This window comes from Onychomys torridus, chromosome 11 (assembly GCF_903995425.1).
Source record: "Onychomys torridus chromosome 11, mOncTor1.1, whole genome shotgun sequence".
NCBI lineage: Eukaryota > Metazoa > Chordata > Mammalia > Rodentia > Cricetidae > Onychomys > Onychomys torridus.
Window position 1 is genome coordinate 3,797,039 of NC_050453.1, and position 21,433 is coordinate 3,818,471.

General features: G+C 43.3%; 1 protein-coding gene across 3 annotated transcripts in view; it reads right to left on the minus strand.

Annotated features, from left to right (window-relative positions):
• Lpgat1 (lysophosphatidylglycerol acyltransferase 1) overlaps positions 1–20,982 on the minus strand; it is a 56,694-nt gene extending 35,712 nt beyond the window's left edge. Inside the window, exons 1-3 of one of the 3 annotated variants that reach the window (XM_036201876.1) lie at positions 20,817–20,883; positions 20,424–20,598; positions 19,407–19,671 (exon numbers count right to left, since the gene is read on the minus strand). In XM_036201876.1, coding sequence (XP_036057769.1) covers positions 19,407–19,671; positions 20,424–20,519 — 361 coding nt within the window. In that variant the 5' untranslated portion in view covers positions 20,520–20,598; positions 20,817–20,883. Of the gene's footprint in view, positions 1–19,406; positions 19,672–20,423; positions 20,599–20,816 lie in introns of those variants that run through there. The other 2 variants (XM_036201879.1, XM_036201877.1) reach the window with 2 other exon arrangements.
• Positions 20,983–21,433: the final 451 nt, after the last annotated feature.

Sequence of the window (21,433 nt, forward strand, 5' to 3'; positions counted from 1 at the left end):
CGATATTCCTACAGTTAATAGCACAAATAAGCATCACAAATCTGACTGAAACTCAGGTCTATTAACCTCTCAAACCAAAGCAAAAGTTGCTCATGTACACTACTAACCATTTAACTAAAGCTGAAGTATGCTGTGTGCTTAGGGTATAACAGGCTTTATTCAAAAACCAGCCCCAACCCTGTGAACTCTACCATCCCCCTGAGCATGTTACTTAACCTCCTTATTGCTCGGTTACAATGGAGTTAATGTGACTTCTTCTCAGAACTTCTCAACAGTAAGTAAGAAGCCACTTGCTAAAAGGCTGGGCACACCAAGCATTCAATCACAGTGGTTTCTTCTCTCACTGGGACTATTACCAGTCATTCCCCATTGAAGTTACTCACCTAACTGCAGGTGCAAGAAAAGTTGAACAGAAGACTACCAGTTCCTAACATATTAGAGACAGTAATGCAGAGGGCAAACGATAAACTGAAGAAATGTGTCTCTTCAAGACTCATTCTGAGAGGATGAAGGATGTAGGAACAGGACAGAGACAAGCGAGACTAAGGAGATCACATAACTAAAACTACCAGACATACCACTGAAGAAACCTAGAGCCTGTGGGATATGTATGAGGACCTCGAAGACAAGACGTGCGGCCCCTGTAAACTACGAGTATATGACCTGGTTCTGTAGGAAGTTACCCCTCTTTCTCCTGTCCAGGTTAATTCCTGAAATCTACGGATGCTATCTTACATGGCTTAAAATGTGATTAAGTCAAGGTTCTTAAAGAAGGGCTTATCCTGAACCAATCTACAACCCACAGCCCCAGAGAGGCTAAATAACAAAGAGGGCCCAAAGAGGGATGCATGGATTCCCCTGAGAAGGGGAAATAGAAGAGATTTCCTAGGTAAACTGGGGGTGGGGTGGGGGATGGGAACTTAAAGAAGTTGGTTGGGCAGGCTAGATGCAGGAGGCAGGTTGGGGGCAGCCAGAAGGTGAGAATAACAGAAGAGACATCTTGATGGGGGGCGGTTTCAGGGTTAGGGAGAAACCTAGTGCCAGGGAAACTCCCAGGAAACCACAAGGATGATCCCAGCTAAGATTCCTAGCAATAGTGGAGAAGGTGCCTGAACTGGCCATCTCCTATAATCAGATTGGTGAATATCCTTATTGTCATCACAGAACCTTCATCCAGTAACTGACAGAAGCAGATGTAGAGATCCACAGTCAAGCACTGTGCCGAGCTCCAGAAGTCCTCCTGAAAAAAGGGAGGAGGTATTGTATGAGCCAGAAGGATCAAGGTTATGAGCGAGGAACCCACAGAGACAGGTGACCTGAGCTTGTGGGACCAACAATTACGGTGTCTGCATGGGACCAACCTAGACCTTCTGCATGTGTGTGACAGTTGTATAGCTTGGTCTGTTTGTAAGGCTCCTAGCAGGGAGATCAGGACCTGACCCTGGCACTTAGCTGGCTTTTGGGAACCTGTTCACCATGCTGAATTACTTTGCCCAGCCTTGATGCAGGGTGAGGAGCTCAGTCCTATCTCAACTTGATGTGCCATCATGCTTTGTTCAAGCCCATGGGAGGCCTGCCCCTTTCTAAATGGAGACAGAGGAGGAGTAAATGGGGAGGAGGGTAAATGGGGGGACACAAGAGGAGAGGAGGGAGGGGAAACTGTGGTTGGTATATAAAATAAATGAAAAAAAGTTTATTAAATAAAAGAAGGGTTTATGGGGCTGGAGAGATGGCTCAGTGGTTAAGAGCACTGACTGCTCTTCCAGAGGTCGTGGGTTCAATTTTCAGAACCTACATGGCATCTCACACCTGTCTGTCATTTCAGTTCTGAGGACCCTATGCCTTCACATAAACATACATACAAGCAAAACACTAGTGCACACAAAATAAAAGTAAATAAATCATTAAAAAGGGGGTGGTTATTCTGGATTATCCAGATAGACTTAAATCCAGTTACACTTGTCATTTTAAGAAATAAGAAATCAAGCTGGGCATGATAGCACATGCCTTTAATACCAGCACTTGGAGGCAGAGGCAGGAGGATTTCTGTGAGTTTGAGGTCAGCCTAGTCTATAAAGCAAGTTCCAAGACAGCCAGGACTCTGTTACACAGAGAAACCCTGTCTCGAGGGGGGAAAAAAAAAAAAGGAAAGAAAAGAAAAAAATAAGAAAGCAGGGTGTGGTGGCGTACACCTTTAAATTCCAGCACTTGGGAGCCAGAGGCAGGTGGATCTATGAGTTCTAGGCCAGCCAGGTCCATGTAGAGAGACCCTGTCTCAAAAAGCAAAAACAAAACAAAAATATCCTTTAACAAAAGAGAAAGAAAGAAGGATGAGTAGAGGCCTAGGGAGATACTTTAGTGAGTAAAATGCTTGCCTCACAGCACAAACCTGAATTTGATCCCTAGAAGCCACATAAAAATACCAGTAGGTTGATGCATGCTTGTAAACTCCATGCTGGGGAGGTGGGGAAAACAAGGTTCCTGGGCCTTGTTGGCCAGTTTGTCTATCCTAAATGATGAACTCTAGCCAGTAAGAGACCCTGAAGCAGGGTGGGGGACACTGTCTAAAGAACAATACCCCCCACACACACACATGCCCCCACAATATGTGAGCCTACACACACATGCATTGAAAGGAAGGAAGGGAGGGAGGGAGGGAGGGAGGGAAGGGAGGGAGGGAGGGAGGGAGGGAGGGAGACAGGAGATGGCAATGGAGCACTGAAAGAGGAGGGTGGGTGCAGGAATAGCCCAGGAATGCAGCTGGAAGCTGAAGGAGACAAGAGATCTGGGGTACGAAGTGGAGGAGCATTTGCAGTGTTTGGCCATGCTGAGCCTTTATTTGAACTTCTGCTCTCCACGACTTCGAGAGACTAAATGTCTGCTGTTTTATAGTTCTGCAGCAATGGATTAGAGCAGACACATGAAACTAATGAATTAGTGAGACAAGGTGCGAGTGCTCAGCTGCTTCTGTTGCCATGCCTCTCCTCTCTCCTGGACTCTAAGCCTCTGGGACCGTAAACCCATAAACGATTTCTCCTGTAAGTCGCCTTGGTCTTGGTGTTTTGTCACAGCAACAGAAAAGTAACTAATACAAAGCATATCTGTGAATTTCCACTAATAAAGCAGAGCTGGCAAGCCTGAGGATACTACACAGGTACTTACCTAACATTTTAAAAAATATTTCTGCAGAACTTTTATTGGCAAAACTTAAAATATAAATATAACTGAACCCAACTCTTTGTGATTTAATTCCACTAATGAAAAGAATTGAATTCTTCTTTCTTGGGCAAGAACATTGTACTTAATTATACTTTAAAGTGTTTTTGAATTATCAGATTGATTACAGATGTTCAACTGTAAAATTTCTTAGCTGGAGGGGGCTTAAAAAACAGTGAGCTGGATTTAGACCACGGGCTACAGTCTTCCAACCCCAGCTCTCAGGAAGAAGAAAGAACCACAAATCTCTGCCCTGAAGCAACTGACAAGTCTTAAAGAGACAGAGTAAGAGGCAGAGCCCGTAGATAGTACAAGAGTTACTCCTAACATTGCCAAGCATGAACATCCTTTCTAATGCCAAAAATATTAGGTCTAGAGATGGCAGTTGGTAAAATGCCTTCCTGCAGAAGCATTAGGACCTGAGTTAGATTTCCAGCACCCAATAAAAACAAAGCCCTACATATATAACTTTAGCTTTAGGGGAGCAGAGGCAGACAAATCTGTGGACTCACTGATTGGACAGTCTAGCTGAATTGATAAACTCCAAGTTCAGTGAGAGACCCTGTCTCAAAAATAAGGTGAAGAGGAATCAAGGAAAATACAGAGGAGGCCTCTGGCCTCCATGTGCACGCACTGCATAGGCACTTACACACATGAAAACATATGAGCACATGCACAGAAACACACACACACACACACACACACCACAGATATATACACAAACCTGTATTCAGGAGTTCTTCTCTCACTAAATGAAAATGCACATAACGAGGGCTAGGACCTAGCTTGATGGTAGAATATGTGCCCTGAATGCCCTAGGTTAGAGTCTCAGTACAGAAAAGAAACACAGACACACACACACACACATTCCAACTTCAATCTATAACGCTCTAAAATAATCTTTTAAGGTGTGTGTGGGGGGTGGCGCACGTCTTTAATCCCAGTACTCAGGAGGCAGAGGCAGGTGGATCTCTGTGAGTTCAAGGCCAGCCTGGTCTACAGAGTTGAGTTCCAGCACAGCTAGGACTACATAGAGAAACCCTGTCTTGAAAAACGAAAAAAGGAAATGAAAAAAATAAAATTTTTTAATTTTTATTTCTTTTTTTTTTTTTTTATGTGTATGGGCATTTTGCCTATATGTGTGCCTGAGACCCTAGAAGAGGGTGTTAGATTCCCTGGAACTGAGTTACAGACAGTGGGTGCTGGGGATTGAACCCTAGTCCTCTGGAAGTGCTCTTAACCGCTGAGCCATCTTTCCAGCCCTAAAAGGTTTCTTTAAAAAGGCACTACATATATCGAGGAAATATTAACACACATTTACAAAGTCATTACCCTTTTGTCTATTGGGGATGCTTACTGTGGGTACAACCTGACAGGAACCACAGTACAGAGAAGATGCCCAAGAGGTCCAGAAAGCAGGTGATTGTGGGAGCTGGAAAAGGGGAAAAACTGTGGTATGGCTGGAGGCAAGTAGAAATTTTCAGAGAAACGAGAGAAGACAGTAGGTAGTGGGAGACTGTATCTGAGGATACAGGGTGCAGGGTGCTGTGGGACAGGAGCTTTGCCACCCTGCAGTCTGGAGCAGAACCACAGAGCTCTGTCTCTGGTCTCCATGTACTGAGAACTGACAGGCATTCTCTCAGTCAACCTTCCTTCATCAAGGTTAGTGTCTTAGTACATAGCTGTATCAGTAAATGACCCTTGTTCTATCAGCTATAACCCAAAGTGGGTTGGAATAGAGAATTTTTTATTCTAAAAGTTGGGGGGGGAAGAAAGAAAGCAGCTAACGGAGCCTCCTTTTGGCCCTGAGTTCCACCTTCTGCAGCTATCACCACCGACTCCTTCACAGCCAAACTTCTTGTTTCCATTTCATCCCTTCCCATTCCTCACTCATCTCCAACACAGTCCAACTCTACCACCTCAATGAAACTGTTCTTGCCAAATGCAATAAAAGATGTTAGGACTCATCTTACAAGCAGAAACTGCAGATGCATCAGCAGCTCTCCCCACGCCAACCCTGCACTGCTGACTGTGGCCCTGTACTCTCATTCCCTCTACTGCTGCTCTAGGCACTAACACATCCTAAGACATGCTCTCAGGCCCTTCCTCCCTTAGCACTAAAATTTCCCTAGGTTGGTGGTTCTCAACCTGTGGGTCACGACCCCCTTTGCAGGGGTCACAAATTAGATATTTACATTACAATTTGTAACAGTAGCAAAATTGCAGTTATGAAGTAGCTAGGAAAATGATTTCATGGTTGGGGGTCACCACAACATGAGGACCTGTACTAAGGGTCACAGCATTAGGAAGGTTGGGAACCACTGCCCTAGGTCCCTTGACCCTGCTCCACAACTTTAAATACCATGGATAAGTCTCCAGACTTCCCCAACTGACTCAGATTTCCTTTGGAGTACCAAAGTGCACACCCACATCTACCCACTGCTCCACGAGATGTGCTCCATCCATGCTCTGATTACATTCTTAATCTTCTCTGGGCTTCCCCATCTACATAGCTGCTCCCACTAGAAACCTCACAGGCTCCCTGTTACCTATCCCTCTACCTCATCCTCCCTGTCCAAATCTCTGTGTTCTGACAGTTTCCTTCCTATAAAACTCCATGGCCATCACCAAGCAAATACCACTTTCATTTGGATATGGCAAAAATCTTTTGGAGAGCCCTGCATCCTCCCACACTCTCCCATTTCTCTAATCCATTCCTCCAACGCAAACATACTACAGTATTACAAGTAAGAATCCAATTCATCATTTCCTTAAAATCCTTCTAGAGAAACATCCAAACTTCCAGGCACTTCAAAGCCTCTGAGGACTTGGCTTCTCCTGCTTTCCAGCCTCTGCTGCCCCTCTCACACTCCCTTCTCCACAGTGGAGCCAATCTGGCCTCCCGTGTACTCCAACACAAACCTCTCTGCCTTTGCACACGCTCTTCCTCCCGGCTTCAATGGACCAGCATCTACTTACTCTTACTTATTCCACCCAAATTCTCCCACTAATAGAGCTGTGACTCAATCCAGACGAGGGTGTCAATGTTACAAGACAGCCATTCCTTTTGACACCATTAAGTCTCAGACTGTGTCCTCTGTGACACACTCATAGAGACTCTACTTTTCTTTAGAGTACTTTTCATAGCTGTGATTAACTGGTTATTTTAACTGCTGATGTCTCCCACACTAATGTGTAAATTCAAGAGCTTCTGCAACTCTGTTTTTGGCTAACTGTTCTCGTTAACTGAAGTATGCTAACCCAGAATATGGTTTTTGTGCTTAAAAGCTCATCCTGAGAAAGGCTCATAGACTACACAGGCATCCCGAACACCCAGTCCTCACCAGCCAGCTAACAAAGACTTTCTACTGGCTGTAACCCCTGTCCAAGTAGTCATATTTGGTGGATACCCCACAGTAAGACCTTGTTTCAAAAATCAAACCAAACCAAACCAAACCAAACCAACAAAAAGCCAAAAAAAAAACCTATTTAACAAACTTAACCTACAGAGCTACAGCAACCACAGCAGAGTGACACACATGAAGTGTAGAAGCACAGAATGTAACTGAGAATCCAAAAGTAAATCATAGCCCTGTGGCCAACTCATTTTCCACAAGACACCGAGATCATTCATTCTGGGGGCGGCGGGACCCAGTCTTTTCAGAAAACACTGCGAGGACAACCAGGTAAATAATGAGGTTTGGGGAGTTGCCATGCAAGCATGAAGACAGGAGTTCAGGCACCCCAGCACCCACATAAAAGGTAGGTAGGTGTGGTGGCCCACCTGTATTTCTAGCACTCTTGGGAGGTAGAGACAGGGGAATCCCGGGGACAAGCTGGATAGCTAGACTCATTGAATCATTGAATTCCAGGTTCAAAAGCTGATTCTACTTCAGTAAATAAAGTAAAAAACAACCAAAAAGATACCTGAAGTCAACCTCTGACCTGCATAAGCATCCCCACATGCAAACACACATACACCCATGCATTCATATCACATATGTATAGTCAAGACAGACATTTTAAAAAGTTCCCTTACCTCATTGCATATAAAAAAATTAACTCAAAATGGATCACAAAACTAAATGTAAAAGCTATAAATTCTTTAAAATTTTCAGAAAAAAATTAGTATAATTTTTCATGACCTTGAATTGGTTCACAATACTAAAAACACAATAAAGCAATGTAAAAATAGATAAAGTATCCAAATATATATTTGTTTTTTCTTTTTTGAGACAGGGTCTCATTATGTTGCTCTGGCCTGGAACTTGATATGTAGACCAGGCTGGCTCACAGAGATCTGTATACTTCTGCCTCCCACGTGCTAGAATTAAAGGGATGTGGCCACTATGCCTGGCCTAAGAATTCCTATAACTTGTATTAGTCAGTTTTGTATTACTATAACAAAATGCCAGAGGCAGGCTAACTTTATAAAGAAAATGTTCACCATTTTGGAGGTTGAAGATCCAAATGGCATTGTCCAGGCAAGTCTTTCCACCTTCCCTGTGCTACCTCATGGCAGACTGCAATAGCAGGATCAAGCAATCACCTCAGCAAACAGGAATGTGAGAGACACTGGGTGGATCCAGCCTCAGGCTTTCAAAATAATCCGTTTAAGAGAATGGTCAGTTTCACAATAAATATCAACTTCTTTCGAGAGCTTGCCCAGACTTACCCAGGGCCCCCCTTGGCTCCCACGCTGCACCACACTGCCTCCAACACCAACTCTGGGGCCCAACACCCAAACTATAGCATGACTTTACCTTCAAAAGATAAGCAATCTAACTTAAAAAACAGACAGACGATAGGAAGGGAGATTTCTCCAGAGAAGAAAGGCAAATGGCACCCCAGTACACGGAAATATCATTAGGTAGTAAGAAATGCAATTCTAAACCACAGAGAGACCTTCACGTCATCTCCATCTGAATGGCGAGAATTAAAACCAAAACAAAGAAAACTCCAGAAAATAAGTATAAGCAAGGAGGAAAGAAGCTGGAACCTCTACATTGCTGATGAAAATACACAACGGAGCTGTTTTGAAAAACAGTTTGGCAGTTCCTTAAAAGTTAAATTGAATTATCATATGATCCAGAAATTTGATTCCTAGGTCCAAGAGAATTGAAAGCATATGTCAATACAAAACTCACACATGAACGTTCACAGCAGCATTACTCAGAATAACTAAACAACAGCAGCAAGTCAAACATTTATCACCTAGTAAATACATAAACAGAATCTGGCCCATCTGTATACTAGACTATCACTCAGCTATACAAAGGAGTAAGGACTGGCACATGTTATCATATGGGTGGACATGGGAACACTACGTTAAGTATAAGAAGCTAGATGAAAATGATCACATATCATATGATTCTGTTTACGAAGTGTTCCAAACAGAATAATCCACAGAGACACAACACAGATGAGCGGCTGCTAAAAGGAGGAAGGAACGGTGAGTGAGAGCTAATGGGTTTGGAATTTTTCTTCGTGAGTAATGAAATGTGCTAGAGTTAGACAGTGGTTATGAATAAGTAACCATGTGATTATACTGACGCCACTTGTCTTAGTTACTGTCCTATTGCTGTGAAGAAACACCATGACCAAGGCAACTCATAGAACAAAGCATTTAACGGGGGGCTTGCTCACAGTTTCAGGGTGAGTCCATTATCATCATGGCAGGGAACATGGTAGCAGGCTGTTGCAGTAGCTGAGAGCTCAAATCTGATCTGAGATGGTGGCAGAGGCAAGTGAGAATGAGACTGGGCCTGTCCAACAAGGCCACGCCCCCTCATCCTTCCTAAACTGTCCACCAGCTGGACCAAACATTCAAACACATGGGCCGATGGGGCCGTTCTCATTCACACCACCACACCACCGAATTGTACCCTTAAAATGGTGAATTTTATGGCATGTGAGTTATACTCTAATTTACAATATTTATATATGTTTAACACCAACACTACACTTGATGTATATTTTGTCTTTGGAGTCAGAAATACCTTGTTTTGTGAGAGGGTCTCACTACATAGCCCAGTCTTGTCTCAAATTCATAACTCTCCTGTCTTCACCTCCTGAATATTACCCTTCTAGAAACATCTTGATGTATTTTAATTACAAATATTTTGTCCCCTAACTATCAAATAACACAAGCTTCTACTTACAGCAATAGCAAACTTCTAATAGCATGCTAATACATGCATGATTCAAAAGAGTTTTTTTTTTTGCATGTGTGTGAGATATATGTATGTTTGCACATGTGTGAACACCTGTATGTGGGTACACATGCACATGTGTAGCCCAAGGCTTCCTTGACCATGTTCTTCCTTATATATTGAGGCAGGATCTCTCACTGAGGCCCAAGCTCACCTTTTGGCTAATGTGGTTAACTAACTAGATCATTCAGGGGATCCTCTGCATCCATGTCCTTGCTTGTGTGGGAAATACTTTTCCCACTGAATCATTTCCCCAGGCCCCTTCATCAGATTTTTAGTGGTTAATGAAGTTTTTAAAGTTTGGGAAAGTATTTTATAACAAAACCTTATCAAATCTACTAAACCTTGACGGGAAATATAACCTAACCTTGTAGTTATCAATTTTTTTAACTGCCGTTGTTGGGAAAGGTGTGCGTGCACACATGCTACAGCACATGCACAGGATGAGAGAGAACTTGTAGGAGTCAGGCCCCTCCACCATGGGTTCCAAGGAGTAAACTGAGGTTATCAGGTTTGGAATGGAACTGCTTTTATCCACCAAACTACCTGACTAGCCCTAATCCATTTTTTTAAAAAATGTTTATTATTTTTATTTCAGGTATATAAGTGTTTACCTTCATGTATGTATGCACACTGCATACATTCCTTGTGCCCACAGAGGCCAGAAGAGAGTGCTGGACCTCCTGACAACTGGAGTTTAAGACAGTTGTAGCTGCAAAGGATGCTGGGAACTCAACTCCAGTCCTTTGCAAGAACACTACATGCTCTTACACTGAACCATCTCTCCAACCACTTCCTGACATAGTATAATTTTTAATTATTATGATTTAAAATGAGAAGCAAATCACCAGACTTGTTTGTTCTTCATATTTTAAAGTATGAAATAGACATGCTAGCCTATGATCCTAGCACTGAGGAATCTGAGGCAGGGGGACTGCTTCAGGTTTGAGGCTATCTGGGCTATATACCAAGTAACAGGCCAACCAAGGAATATATAAAGCAAGACTCTACCTCAATAACAAAACTAAACTAAACAAAAAACACCAAGGAGGCCCATCGTGGCAGCACACACCTTGAATCCCAGAACTTTAAACTGGGAGACAGAGGCAGGAAGGTCGTCATGACTTTGAGGTAAGCCTGGTCTACATAGCATGTTTCAGGCTAGCCAGAGATACATAGTGAGACCCTGCTTAAAAACAAAATCAAGCAAGCAAACAAACAGAAAGAGAAAGAACTAACAATGTATTTTTAGAGCTGTATGGAAAGCCACTACTTTATAAACTAATTTATAAAAATGGTATTCTGCATGGGTAGATAATACTGCTTCTAGAAACCACTCATTATTAAACAAAAATCCCAGAACCAGGCATGGGATACCTCCCAGTATTTCAGAAAGGCTCCTGCAGATAATACAGGCTGATATAGAAACAATGGGGGGGGGTAGATTATTGAATCTAACTTTAATCCAAAAACAACCATTAATCTCAAAATATTTTACATTGGTATGGATTTTAATTTATTAATACAATTTAAGTTATTTCTGTTATGGTCTATGTATGTTTCTACTCTTCTTTGGGGTATTGTGCTTATATAGCTCATTTAAAAATGTAATGTATAATTAAGAAATACAGATTAGGGTTGGGGATTTAGCTCAGTGGTAGAGCGCTTGCCTACCAAGCACAAGGCCCTGGGTTCAATCCTCAGCTCAAAAAAAAAAAATATATGGATTAATTATGAATTAATTAAGAATATAGATTAATAGTCATCTATGTAGTCAAACTTATAGTCATGTTACTTAGGTTTTCTAGGTATACAAAGATATATTTCATATAGATAGCTAATCTTCAAACACTTCAAAGACCTATTGAATATGACATCTGGTGATATGACACATAGCTTGAAAACTGATCACAACTCTTACTACAGTAGCAAGCTGGAGAGATGGTTCAGTGGTTAAGGGCACTGGCTGCTTTTCCAGAAGACCTGGGTTCAATTCTCAACACCCACATAGCAGTTCACACCTATCTGTAACTCCAGTATATACGCAGGCAAAACACCAATGAATGTAATATGTATGAAAGAAAGCAACAGCAGCAATACACTTTCCAAGGAAGGGGGTTGACTCTGTTCTGCAAGGGCCGTGTCAATCCAGCCACAGCTGCAAGGGAATGAGTGTGAAGTCCAAAATTTGCCATGTAAGGCTTCCCAGACTCAATCTGACTTAGAAAGAAATAAGCCGTATGGCAGTACAGACAAACACATCCAGGTGCTGTATGTGCAACATGAAGAAGAAATCTAGAAATCTATCCAGCCTCATCCAAACCTTCTGCAATAGCAACTCCAGAAAATCCAAGCAATTACATTATAAGGAATAAAAAAGTACCTGTCATAGCACTGAGTTATACTACAGAAATGAGCAACAAAATAGAACTATCAAAGAACATTCATCAGGATAATTATAATGGAGAAAGTAAAACTTGTAACTAAATATTCTTGCATAAATTTGCAAAAATCAATTAAATAAACTACTACTATGAATAGGACTACAGAAAAACAATCCAACAAAAAACAAAACAAAACAAAACAAAACACCCCAAGAACACAAGGGAGAATGTCCAGATTACAAGAATAAGGAAAATATGGGCTGGCAGAATTCAAGGAAGACATAGAAAAAATTTTAAATCATAGAAATGAAGAAATATATAAAGGAGAACAAAGAAAAGACATTGCAGAAAGCAGACATTAGAGATAGAAATAAACAAAAGAAGTCAAATCAAAGGGGAAAGTTGACTGTGATGTGGAACACACCTATAATCTCAGCACTTGTGAGGATCAGGAGTTCAAGGTCATTCTCAGATCCATATACAGTATACACATAAACTCTGTCTCAAATAATAACAACAAGAAAAAGAATTAGAGGAAAAGGACTTGGAAAATGGCACAATGGGTAAAGACACTTGTTACCAAGACTGACAGTCTGAGTTTGATCCCTAGGACCCATGTAGTAAAGGAGAGAACCAACTCCTTCAGACTGTTTTCTGACCTCTGCTCATACACTAGGGTACACACATGTATGCACACACAAATATAATAAAAAATTAAAGATAATGAATAGAAAAAAATTAATATAAGACATACAAAGAGAGCTTACAGAAAACCGAAACAATGAAATGCAATAAACATTTAAAGATATAAATTTGAAATAAATTTTTACTCTAGCTGGATATAGTGGCACATGCCTTTAATCCCAGCACTTGAGAGGCAGAGGCAGATGGATCTCAGTGAGTTTGAGGCCAGTCTGGTCTACAGAGTGAGTTTGAGGCCAGCCAGAGCTACACAGTGAGACACTGTCTCGGGGGGGGGGGGGGGGGGGGATCTATAAAGACCACACTTGTATTAGGAAAAACAGAGTTCAGCAACTACAGCAATATATTCTTGTAAAGAACACATCACTAATAATGAGAGAAAATTCAAGTTAGTGTCCAACATCTCTGCAGTACCATTTAATGGCAGAAGGCATTTGTATAACATTTGTACAAGATACCATGTCAAACTGTAAGCCAGGAATTTTACAACCAGGTAGAGCTGTCCTTTAAGAGTAAAGCAACATAAAGGAAGTTCTGGAAATGTTATAAGAAAATATCCTCATTTTGTTCCCATGACCCCTCATTGAGAAATAACAGGTTTATCACAACCTAATGGAAATGCCTGCAGCCAGAAGAAGCTAAGAGTTCAGTTTAGCCAGGTGGTGGCACACGCCTTTAATCCCAGCACTCGGGAGGCAGAGGCAGGCGGATCTTTGTGAGTTCGAGGCCAGCCTGGGCTACAGAGTGAGTTCCAGGATAGGCACAAAGCTACACAGAGAAACCCTGTCTCAAAAAAAAAAAAAAAAAAAAAGAGTTCAGTTTATTGTTTTTGTTTTTTTTAAATATTTACATATATATAAATGAGATTTAGGGGGAAATGACTGAAATCGAGTGATGGGAGATGGGGAAAGGGAAGAAAGGAGGATTAAAAAGAATTTTACCTTTCTTCATCAGGGTTATTAAATAGAGAACTAAGAATATGATATAAAGAAGCAAGATAAAAATACAAAGCTTCTTAAATATCTGAACAGCAACAAAAATCAAAGAACAGGCAACACAATTAAAGACCCAAGTTTCTCATATACATATATATATATATATATATATATATACATATATATATACATATATATATATATATATGTATATATATATATATATATATGAAAGCATAAAACATAGAGGAAGTGTGATTTTATAAATTTCCAATACATTATAAAGTAGCAATATTTTTGCTTTTTACAGAAATCCAGTTGTGACTTTGCTTTCAGATGTTAGACTTCAGTCCGAGGGCTCACACCTCTGAATCCAAGGGCACAGAGGAGAGTAATCCAAGAAACCCTCCAGGAACAGGACCTGAAGATCAACTTCGGCTCTTTGAATGCAAAAATAAACTGTGGCAAACATCAATTCAGTTAACGCTTAAGGGGAAGTACCTGCAAAACCTTTATTTCGATTTCAACATCAGTAACAAAAGGCAAGGGGTAATAATCGGCCAGTACAACTGCTCTAAGTATGAAATGACGTCAACAGTGAAGTGATGAAATAAAACGGCACACTCAGTAAACGGAAGTGCAAAGAACTACTCAGCTTATGGTTCACAAAGATAACAAACTTCAAACTCACAGATTATTCAGATATTTACATTTATTGTAAGTGCTAATGACGGAATTAGAGGGTAACCTTACAGAGAAAGATTTCCCTAATGGGCCAGTGGAAAGCCCCCAAACCAGGAAATCAGTCCCTCTCACCGCCTGCTACCTCTGCCATTCATCAGGCAGCAGAACATCTCCACTAGAGAGCACCATTCAGTCCATGTCCTCTTTGGTACACTGTCTCACTGTCTCCCTACCGGTGCTGCTGAGAGTTCCTTAAAGTCACCAATTATGTCTTATGCATCTAAATACTTCCAGGGCACCTGTTCCCACACACAGGTACAAGCTCACACACCTTCAATGCCAAACACTTGGTTAGCAGAGTCAGGCAGATCTACATGGTGAGTTCCAGGCCAGCCAAAGCTACATAGCAAGACACTTTTTAAAAGTAAACAAACTCATTAAATGAAAAATACTAATTTCATATGATCTGGCTTGGAGTTCATATTTTGTAGCCTGCATCCACCTTTATATCAGGAAGGCAATCAGTGAATGAAATTTTTTTTCTTAAAGAAAAAAAAAAAGGAAAGAGGTTACTCAAGAAGAAAGAGAAAGCTGGACTCTAGGGTACAGGGCTTCAAACCGCATGTATGTGGCCCTAGCTTCCATCTCCTGAAAAACAACAACAATAACAACAACAAACCAGACATCATGGAGTGGCATAAATCTATAATCCCAGCAGTTGGAAGGTAGAAACAGTATAATCAGAAGTTTAAAGCCAGCCTCACCTACACAGTGAATCGGGCTAGCCTGGAACATGAGACTCTATCTCAAATATACATATAAACACACATACCAAGCACCCTACAAACATCAGGCAATCAATCAGGCTCTAGAATTATAAAGAAGATCTTGTAGGTCACAGGCAAGCATACTCACTAGTGAAGTAAGATGGATCATTATCACTGACTCAAGAGTTCCAAGCTGCATTACCATCAAAATAATACTTTTCAGATACTACCTTCACTTACAGTAAAGAATAAAAGTAAATTAAATAACAACAAAATATCCCACACATTCTTCAGCACAGCTCAGCAGACATACACTACCAAATAGTCAAATAACCCACAATGTTGAACATATAGAGCCACTGAAGCCTGGGCTCAGGAGGAAACAGTCTGCCTAATCGGCATCAGTTTTCCCTGAAGCCAACACAGGTAAATATCTATCTAAGGAAAACAGCATTTGCTAAGCAAAGCCAGCTCGGCAGCAAGCCCCCAAGCTCCTGCCAGCCAGACTCTGGCCCAGACTCTCAGTCCTTTGTAGAAATTCTGGAGCTTCCACTTACAATGAATATCTTTAAACTGTTTAGTGTACTGAGACTTTAATTAAATGTGTTTGAATAATGGTGAGTTTACCAAAATAAGTGAATGAAAGTTAAAACTACCTTAAATAAGCACATTTTGTTTTATATATATGCTCTCTCTGAAATTTGCCAGTCTTCACTTAAATTGGAGGAGAGACAGGCTGACTTACAGGTCCAAGTAATGCATACAGAAGTGGATCACTGGCTAAACTAGTAGTTTTCAGACTGCCTTCACAGTATTAGGGCAAACAGTATAAAGCTTGTCCCAGTATGAAATGTCTGTCCATCATTTGCCTCTGAAGAGCTAGTGGCTACAATTTCACCACTCCCTATTACCAAGTGAGCCTGCACAAACCCCATGGTCTTTGGGGTCCTTTCAAGAAATGTGTTCATCTGACAAGACAAAGTCAGAAAAGGAAGACAGACCAGAAAATCTCCTTTCTATCTTTTGTGTCTATAGATACTTCTTCATCTTTGAGAAAACAAAAACTAAACACAAAATTCTGGGAAGCCAAGCATGGTGGCTTATGCTTGTAATCCAGCTTGCATGTGAGAGGTTGAAGCTGGAGGATCACCATGAGTTCAAGGACAGCCTGGCTATATTGAGTTCCAAGATTACATATCAACATAATGACACCCTGTCTCAAAAAACAATCAACAATAACAAAAAAATGGTTCTGGGCTTATGGGTCTTACCATTCCTCATCCAAGAATCAAAGGTGTGTTTGAAGGATTCATTTTGTTCGCCTCTTCACAGAACTTTAATAAATCTTCCCGTATATCCCAAAGGAACCTGTTCATTTATTTACATATGCAGCAAATATTCTATCACTAAGCTGTATCCCCAGCCCAGAAATTTGTTAGATCAAGAAAAAGATGTTCTCAGGTGGGAAGAGGGAGGACAGGGGAATCTGTGGCTGATATGTAAAATTAAATAATTATAAAATAAAAATTTTAAAAAAAGAAAGAAAAATGTTCTCCTGATAAAAATGAAAATACAATTTTCCTAAGAAGAAGAAAGAAACCATAAGGACTATTTATTGGCTCTGTCCAGTGAATTTTCTATGATGACAGACTGTTCTGTAATCTGTTTGTACTTGTTAGTTCAGGAGCCCCTAAGCCACCTAGTACTGCGTGCTGACATGTAGGTGTGACCAAACTGAATTTCAATTTTATGTTGTTTTAACTAATTCACACGCAGCTAGTTGCTACCATATAGATCAGGGTAGGTTAAAGGATCACCATAGTCCTCAGCTGAGCAGTCATCATGCCTTACACTGAAATACCACAATTTGAAAATTTGTCATTCGAAACCAGTGTTCACTTTTCACCTTTCTAACTGATATTTAAAAATTCCTCTTAAGTGGATTTTCAACAAAACGTTGGCAGTTTTTATTCTGAAACAAGCACACTAGACTTGCTGGTATGATCCTAACAGGACAGCCAGGACAGCAAACAGTGTAGGAATGACTGCTGTGACGAGTCAGGTGTCAACCGACACAGGAGTGATGAGCAGGGGCACTATCAAAGATCTCCAAGGAAAAAACAAAGAAAGGTTCATGGGCTTATGGGGCAAGAATCACGTATGTTTGAAGGATCCATTTTTGTGATGTTTGCCTCTTCATGGAGTTTCAATAAATCTTCCTTTACACTAACAAGGAACCTTGTTTGTCTGTCTGTGGTACCAGAAATTTGTGCAAGTATTCTAATACCAAGCTACTGAGCAGATCTTCTGAGAATTCCTTTGATACTGTTCACTGTTCAATTTTCCATCTGTAAAACTTACAGAGAAAGGAAAACAAAATGCCTACTGTCCTCTTGATAGAAAGGAAAGGAATGAGATACATAATGCAAAGAAAGGAGCTCATGAACTTCTATGTAGGTTAGCCTCTTGTGACTTTACTCAGGCTTTCGACAAAAGTCATTCCTACTCTGTTTGACTTCTTAACTGTTCTGTTATGATCCGACTGTGACCAGACTTTGCATAATCAAGTGTTCTGCTCATAAAAAAAAAAATTCAATGAAAATATGCAAACTAAAATTGATGAAAACTAATCAAATTGCCAACATTCAGTAGCCTGAAGAAGAGCGAATGTTTGAGAGACACTGAAATACAGAGCTCACACCATGACCATTGAGCTGGACACAAAAACCCTCATAGATCTGTAGTCAGTAAAGAAGATGCCCCAAGAATCTTTGCTTAAAAACACCCGGAGGCAGGCACAGAAATCTCAGCATTTGGGAAGCTGAGGCAGGAGAAATGCTCTGATCTGAGTTCAGTGCCAGTCTGGGTTACAGTGTGAGTTTAGGGGTGGCCCAGATACACACACAAAAATCTTGTCTCAAGAAAAACAAAAAAAAGGACCCTACTACCAAGCTGCGACCGTAGGTGATCAACTTCAGGAAGCAGTACTTACTAGGTTTTTCATGACCTCAAGGTCAATGACTAATTTCTTCATCAAGCTGACACCCATAAATATGTATTACATACAAGTACTGCAGTTATTTCATTGTTTTTAAGTATAAAAATAGCTGTTTCTGAAAGCCTATAAGCTGATTTAAAACAAGCAAACTTAAATATGCTGTGCAAAGAATAAATCCACCAGTTATTACATAGCATACTGGGGAAAGTCAACTACATTAAGCCAAGCCATTCTTAAGACAGCAAGGCAATGAAGATGAAATTCGGCATCACAGGCAGGAGCCTCCTCTTTCTACCACTGCTATTGCTACCAGGCACTGAAAAGGATGAGGTGCTCACCACTGTACCCCAAAAAAGCACTGGCATCTCAACAGCTCATTACAAAGAAGCAGTGCATATTACTATCCCATGGGCTCACAGAATAATGGATTATCAGTGATGGAAGGGGAAAGCCTTCATCTGGGCCTACAGAGAACATTTTCTCACACAGCAGAAGTCTGCCAGCCCCCTGTGAGCCATCAGTCTTTCTGGTGTATGGATAAAATCGGCAGACACAGGCTGTGCAGGCAAGAGGGAAATTAAAATGGAGAACTGTCTCGCTTCTCGACCCTTACAGCACCCTCTGCTCTTCTTAGCTATGAACTATGCAGCCAAGCTGCCAAGGCACCTGGCCACCAGTTTTCTATTTCTATGGAAAAGTTTCCACGTGTCACAAGTGCTAGGAGCCTCACCTCTTTATGCATTATTTTAATCTTAAAGAAGCAAGAGTCAAGGAAAGAAACAATCAAAGGGGAGAAAAGGAGACAGCACTTAGGCAGAAATGGAAGCTCTCAAAATAGGTAATGTTCACAGCAGAAAATGAACACCACTTCTCATTAGTACTCCACTTCAGCATGGATTACTCCTTCTCCCCAAATGCAGTTTAAAGGCAAAAATAGAAATTCATTTAAAGACACCCAGGGAAAATTAAGACACATAACAATTTAAAAATTTTTAATAATGTCAGATTTATGAGATAAAATATAAATTCTAGAAAACAAAAGAAATATACTTAACAGACATGAGGGGGCTTGGCTTAAAACATTAACACAGTGCAGTATCACGTTGCATGAAAAAAACTTACTAAACTGTCTTAGCAGAAAAATGGCTCCATGGCTTTTCTAAATTTCAATGTTTATGGACCCTATCTTACATGTTCACTTTCTAAGCACTTAAAGTCCTACATAATGCATTCCTATTCCTCTATGATAGCTTTTGCAAAGCATTTTTAATAAGCCGATGTCAAACACATTAAAAATACATTATTTAAGGAATCTATCAACAATATTTAATTATAAAATTATATTTCTGATAACATCAGGCTTCTTGGCTGAGGTTCTGATGAGAAATCCAACAAAGACTTTTTTCCCAATAGCCAAAGCATTCTCAACCCAAAGCATAATATATACTCAATCATGGCTCCTGACTTAGGCATTGCAAATTGGTTCAAATGCATTAAAGTGCTCTTACCTGTGTATCCTGCATACCATCCCCAAGAAGCCACCATTCCTAAAAGCCATTTGTACATGAGTCCCTCGATATACCAGAAGCGCTTACTGTCCAGCACTCGGAGGGGCTGCAGTATAATTACATAGCAGATGTAGGATGGGATAGCAACCAGGTTGTTGGCGACCATGAAGGCAAATCTCATCAGGGCTTTCGCTACCATCCAGCCCAGCCACGGAGCTTCTTCCACGGTCACGGCCATTCTCACATTGGCGTCGGTCCTGTCTTTCTGGGGATGAAAGGAAAAATCATTTCAAAAGGAAAATGGATGCAACACCTTTAAAGCAGTCAGCCGCACAGAAAGAGGAGAAAACGCGAGGGTCTAAGCTCTCCCGGTGCGACACTCGGCGATCTCGAGGTCAAATTCCAGAGGGGGGACAGAGCGAGCGGGACGGAGAGGAGGGAGGAGCCGCACAAGGTCAAGGGAGCTGTTCCGCGGGGCATGGGCCACGGCCGAGTATATTTAGCCAACGATGAAGCTGTCCCGCTACCCGGCGGCAGCACCGCGTCCCTCTGCGGTGGGTCGCCGGCTTCCGCCAGACAGCCTCGGTGTCTCGGTGACCCGGAGCTGCGGGACGGAGCACGGGGTCCCGCCACCGCCGGCCCCGCACGCCCGGCCGTGCCTTTCCCGGGCTCCCCAAGGGCTGGCCCGCAGCAGCGGGGGTTTGCTTTCCCTGGGCTCGAAGGGGCAAAGGAAAGGAGAGGGGCCCAGGACGGAGGATGAAGGTGAGAGGAAGCCCGCGGGCGGGGGAGGGGAGCGGGACCCAGACGGGGAAGCCCAGCGAGGGGCGAGGGACGCGGAGCCCGCGGCGCCCAGCCGAGGCGCAGGCAGCGGTTTCCCCAGGTGAGGAGGGGGGCGGCCTCGGGGTCGCCGCAGCGGGCTCCCCTCAGCCAGGTCTACCCAGCCCGGTCCCCCCAGCCCGCTCCCCCAGCCCGCTCCCCTCAGCCGATTCTCTCCAGCGAGCGAGCGAGCGAGCTCACCTCAATGGGCGCGGGCGGCGAGCGGCGACAGGGCCGAGGGCCGGCGGCGGCGGCGGCGGCGGCGGCGGGAGTCCCCGGCCCGGGGGTCGCGGTCATGGACGCGGCTGCGGCGGCCCAGGCGGCCCGAGGCGCGGCGCGAGCGGGCGCGCGGGCGCCCTAGTCCCCTCGCGGCTGCCTGCGGACAGAGGCGCGGTGGGGACTCAGAGGCCGGACCTGTCACCGGGGCGGGTCCCGGGGAGGCGGGCGATGCCCCGGCGCCCCCGCCTCCTCCCCGGGGCCTACCGCGCCCTCGGCCCTGGGGACGCCGCCGCCTCCTTCGCAGGCCACGCGACCAACGGCACCCTTCCCCGCCCCCAGCGCCTCCCGGGCCCGGCCCGCCGCGCCCCAGGTTACCTCGGGCAGGCCGGGGCCGGGCCCGGGCTGCGGGAGCCGGAAGAATGCATGGCCAGCGGAAGGAGGCGGCGGCGGCGCGGCCCTCCCCGCTCCGGGTCCCGGGCGGCGTGCAGACTCGGTCCCCAGGGCTCCCGGCTGGCGGGAGGGGTGGCGGGAGGAAGCGGCGGCGCCCCTGAGCGCCCTCTAACGAAGGCGCGGCGCCGCCCGCTCCACGGACCCCCCGGGCCGCCCGGCCTAGGCCCGGACCTCGCAGAGCCCCGAGTCGGGGGCTGAACGCTGCACGGAACGGTCTGGAGAGAAGGCCGGCCCTCCACGCGCACCGGGCCCGCTTGGACCCCTTTCAGCCGAAAGGACCTCGCTGCATTGTTGAGGCTCCTTGGCTGCCCAGGCTGGCACGCTTTCTCCTTTTCATTCCTAAAGAAGCCCGCTTGCGCTCAGGGCTTTTCTTCGGATCCTCCCCAAGGTATTACGGTCTAGCGTTTTTAAATCAATTCTTCTAAGTGCCAGAATTCTTGTTTCTGGAAAGCACCTGGAACCTGAATGACAAGATTTTCAGTCCCGCTAAACACACACACACACACACACACACACACACACACACACACACACACACACAC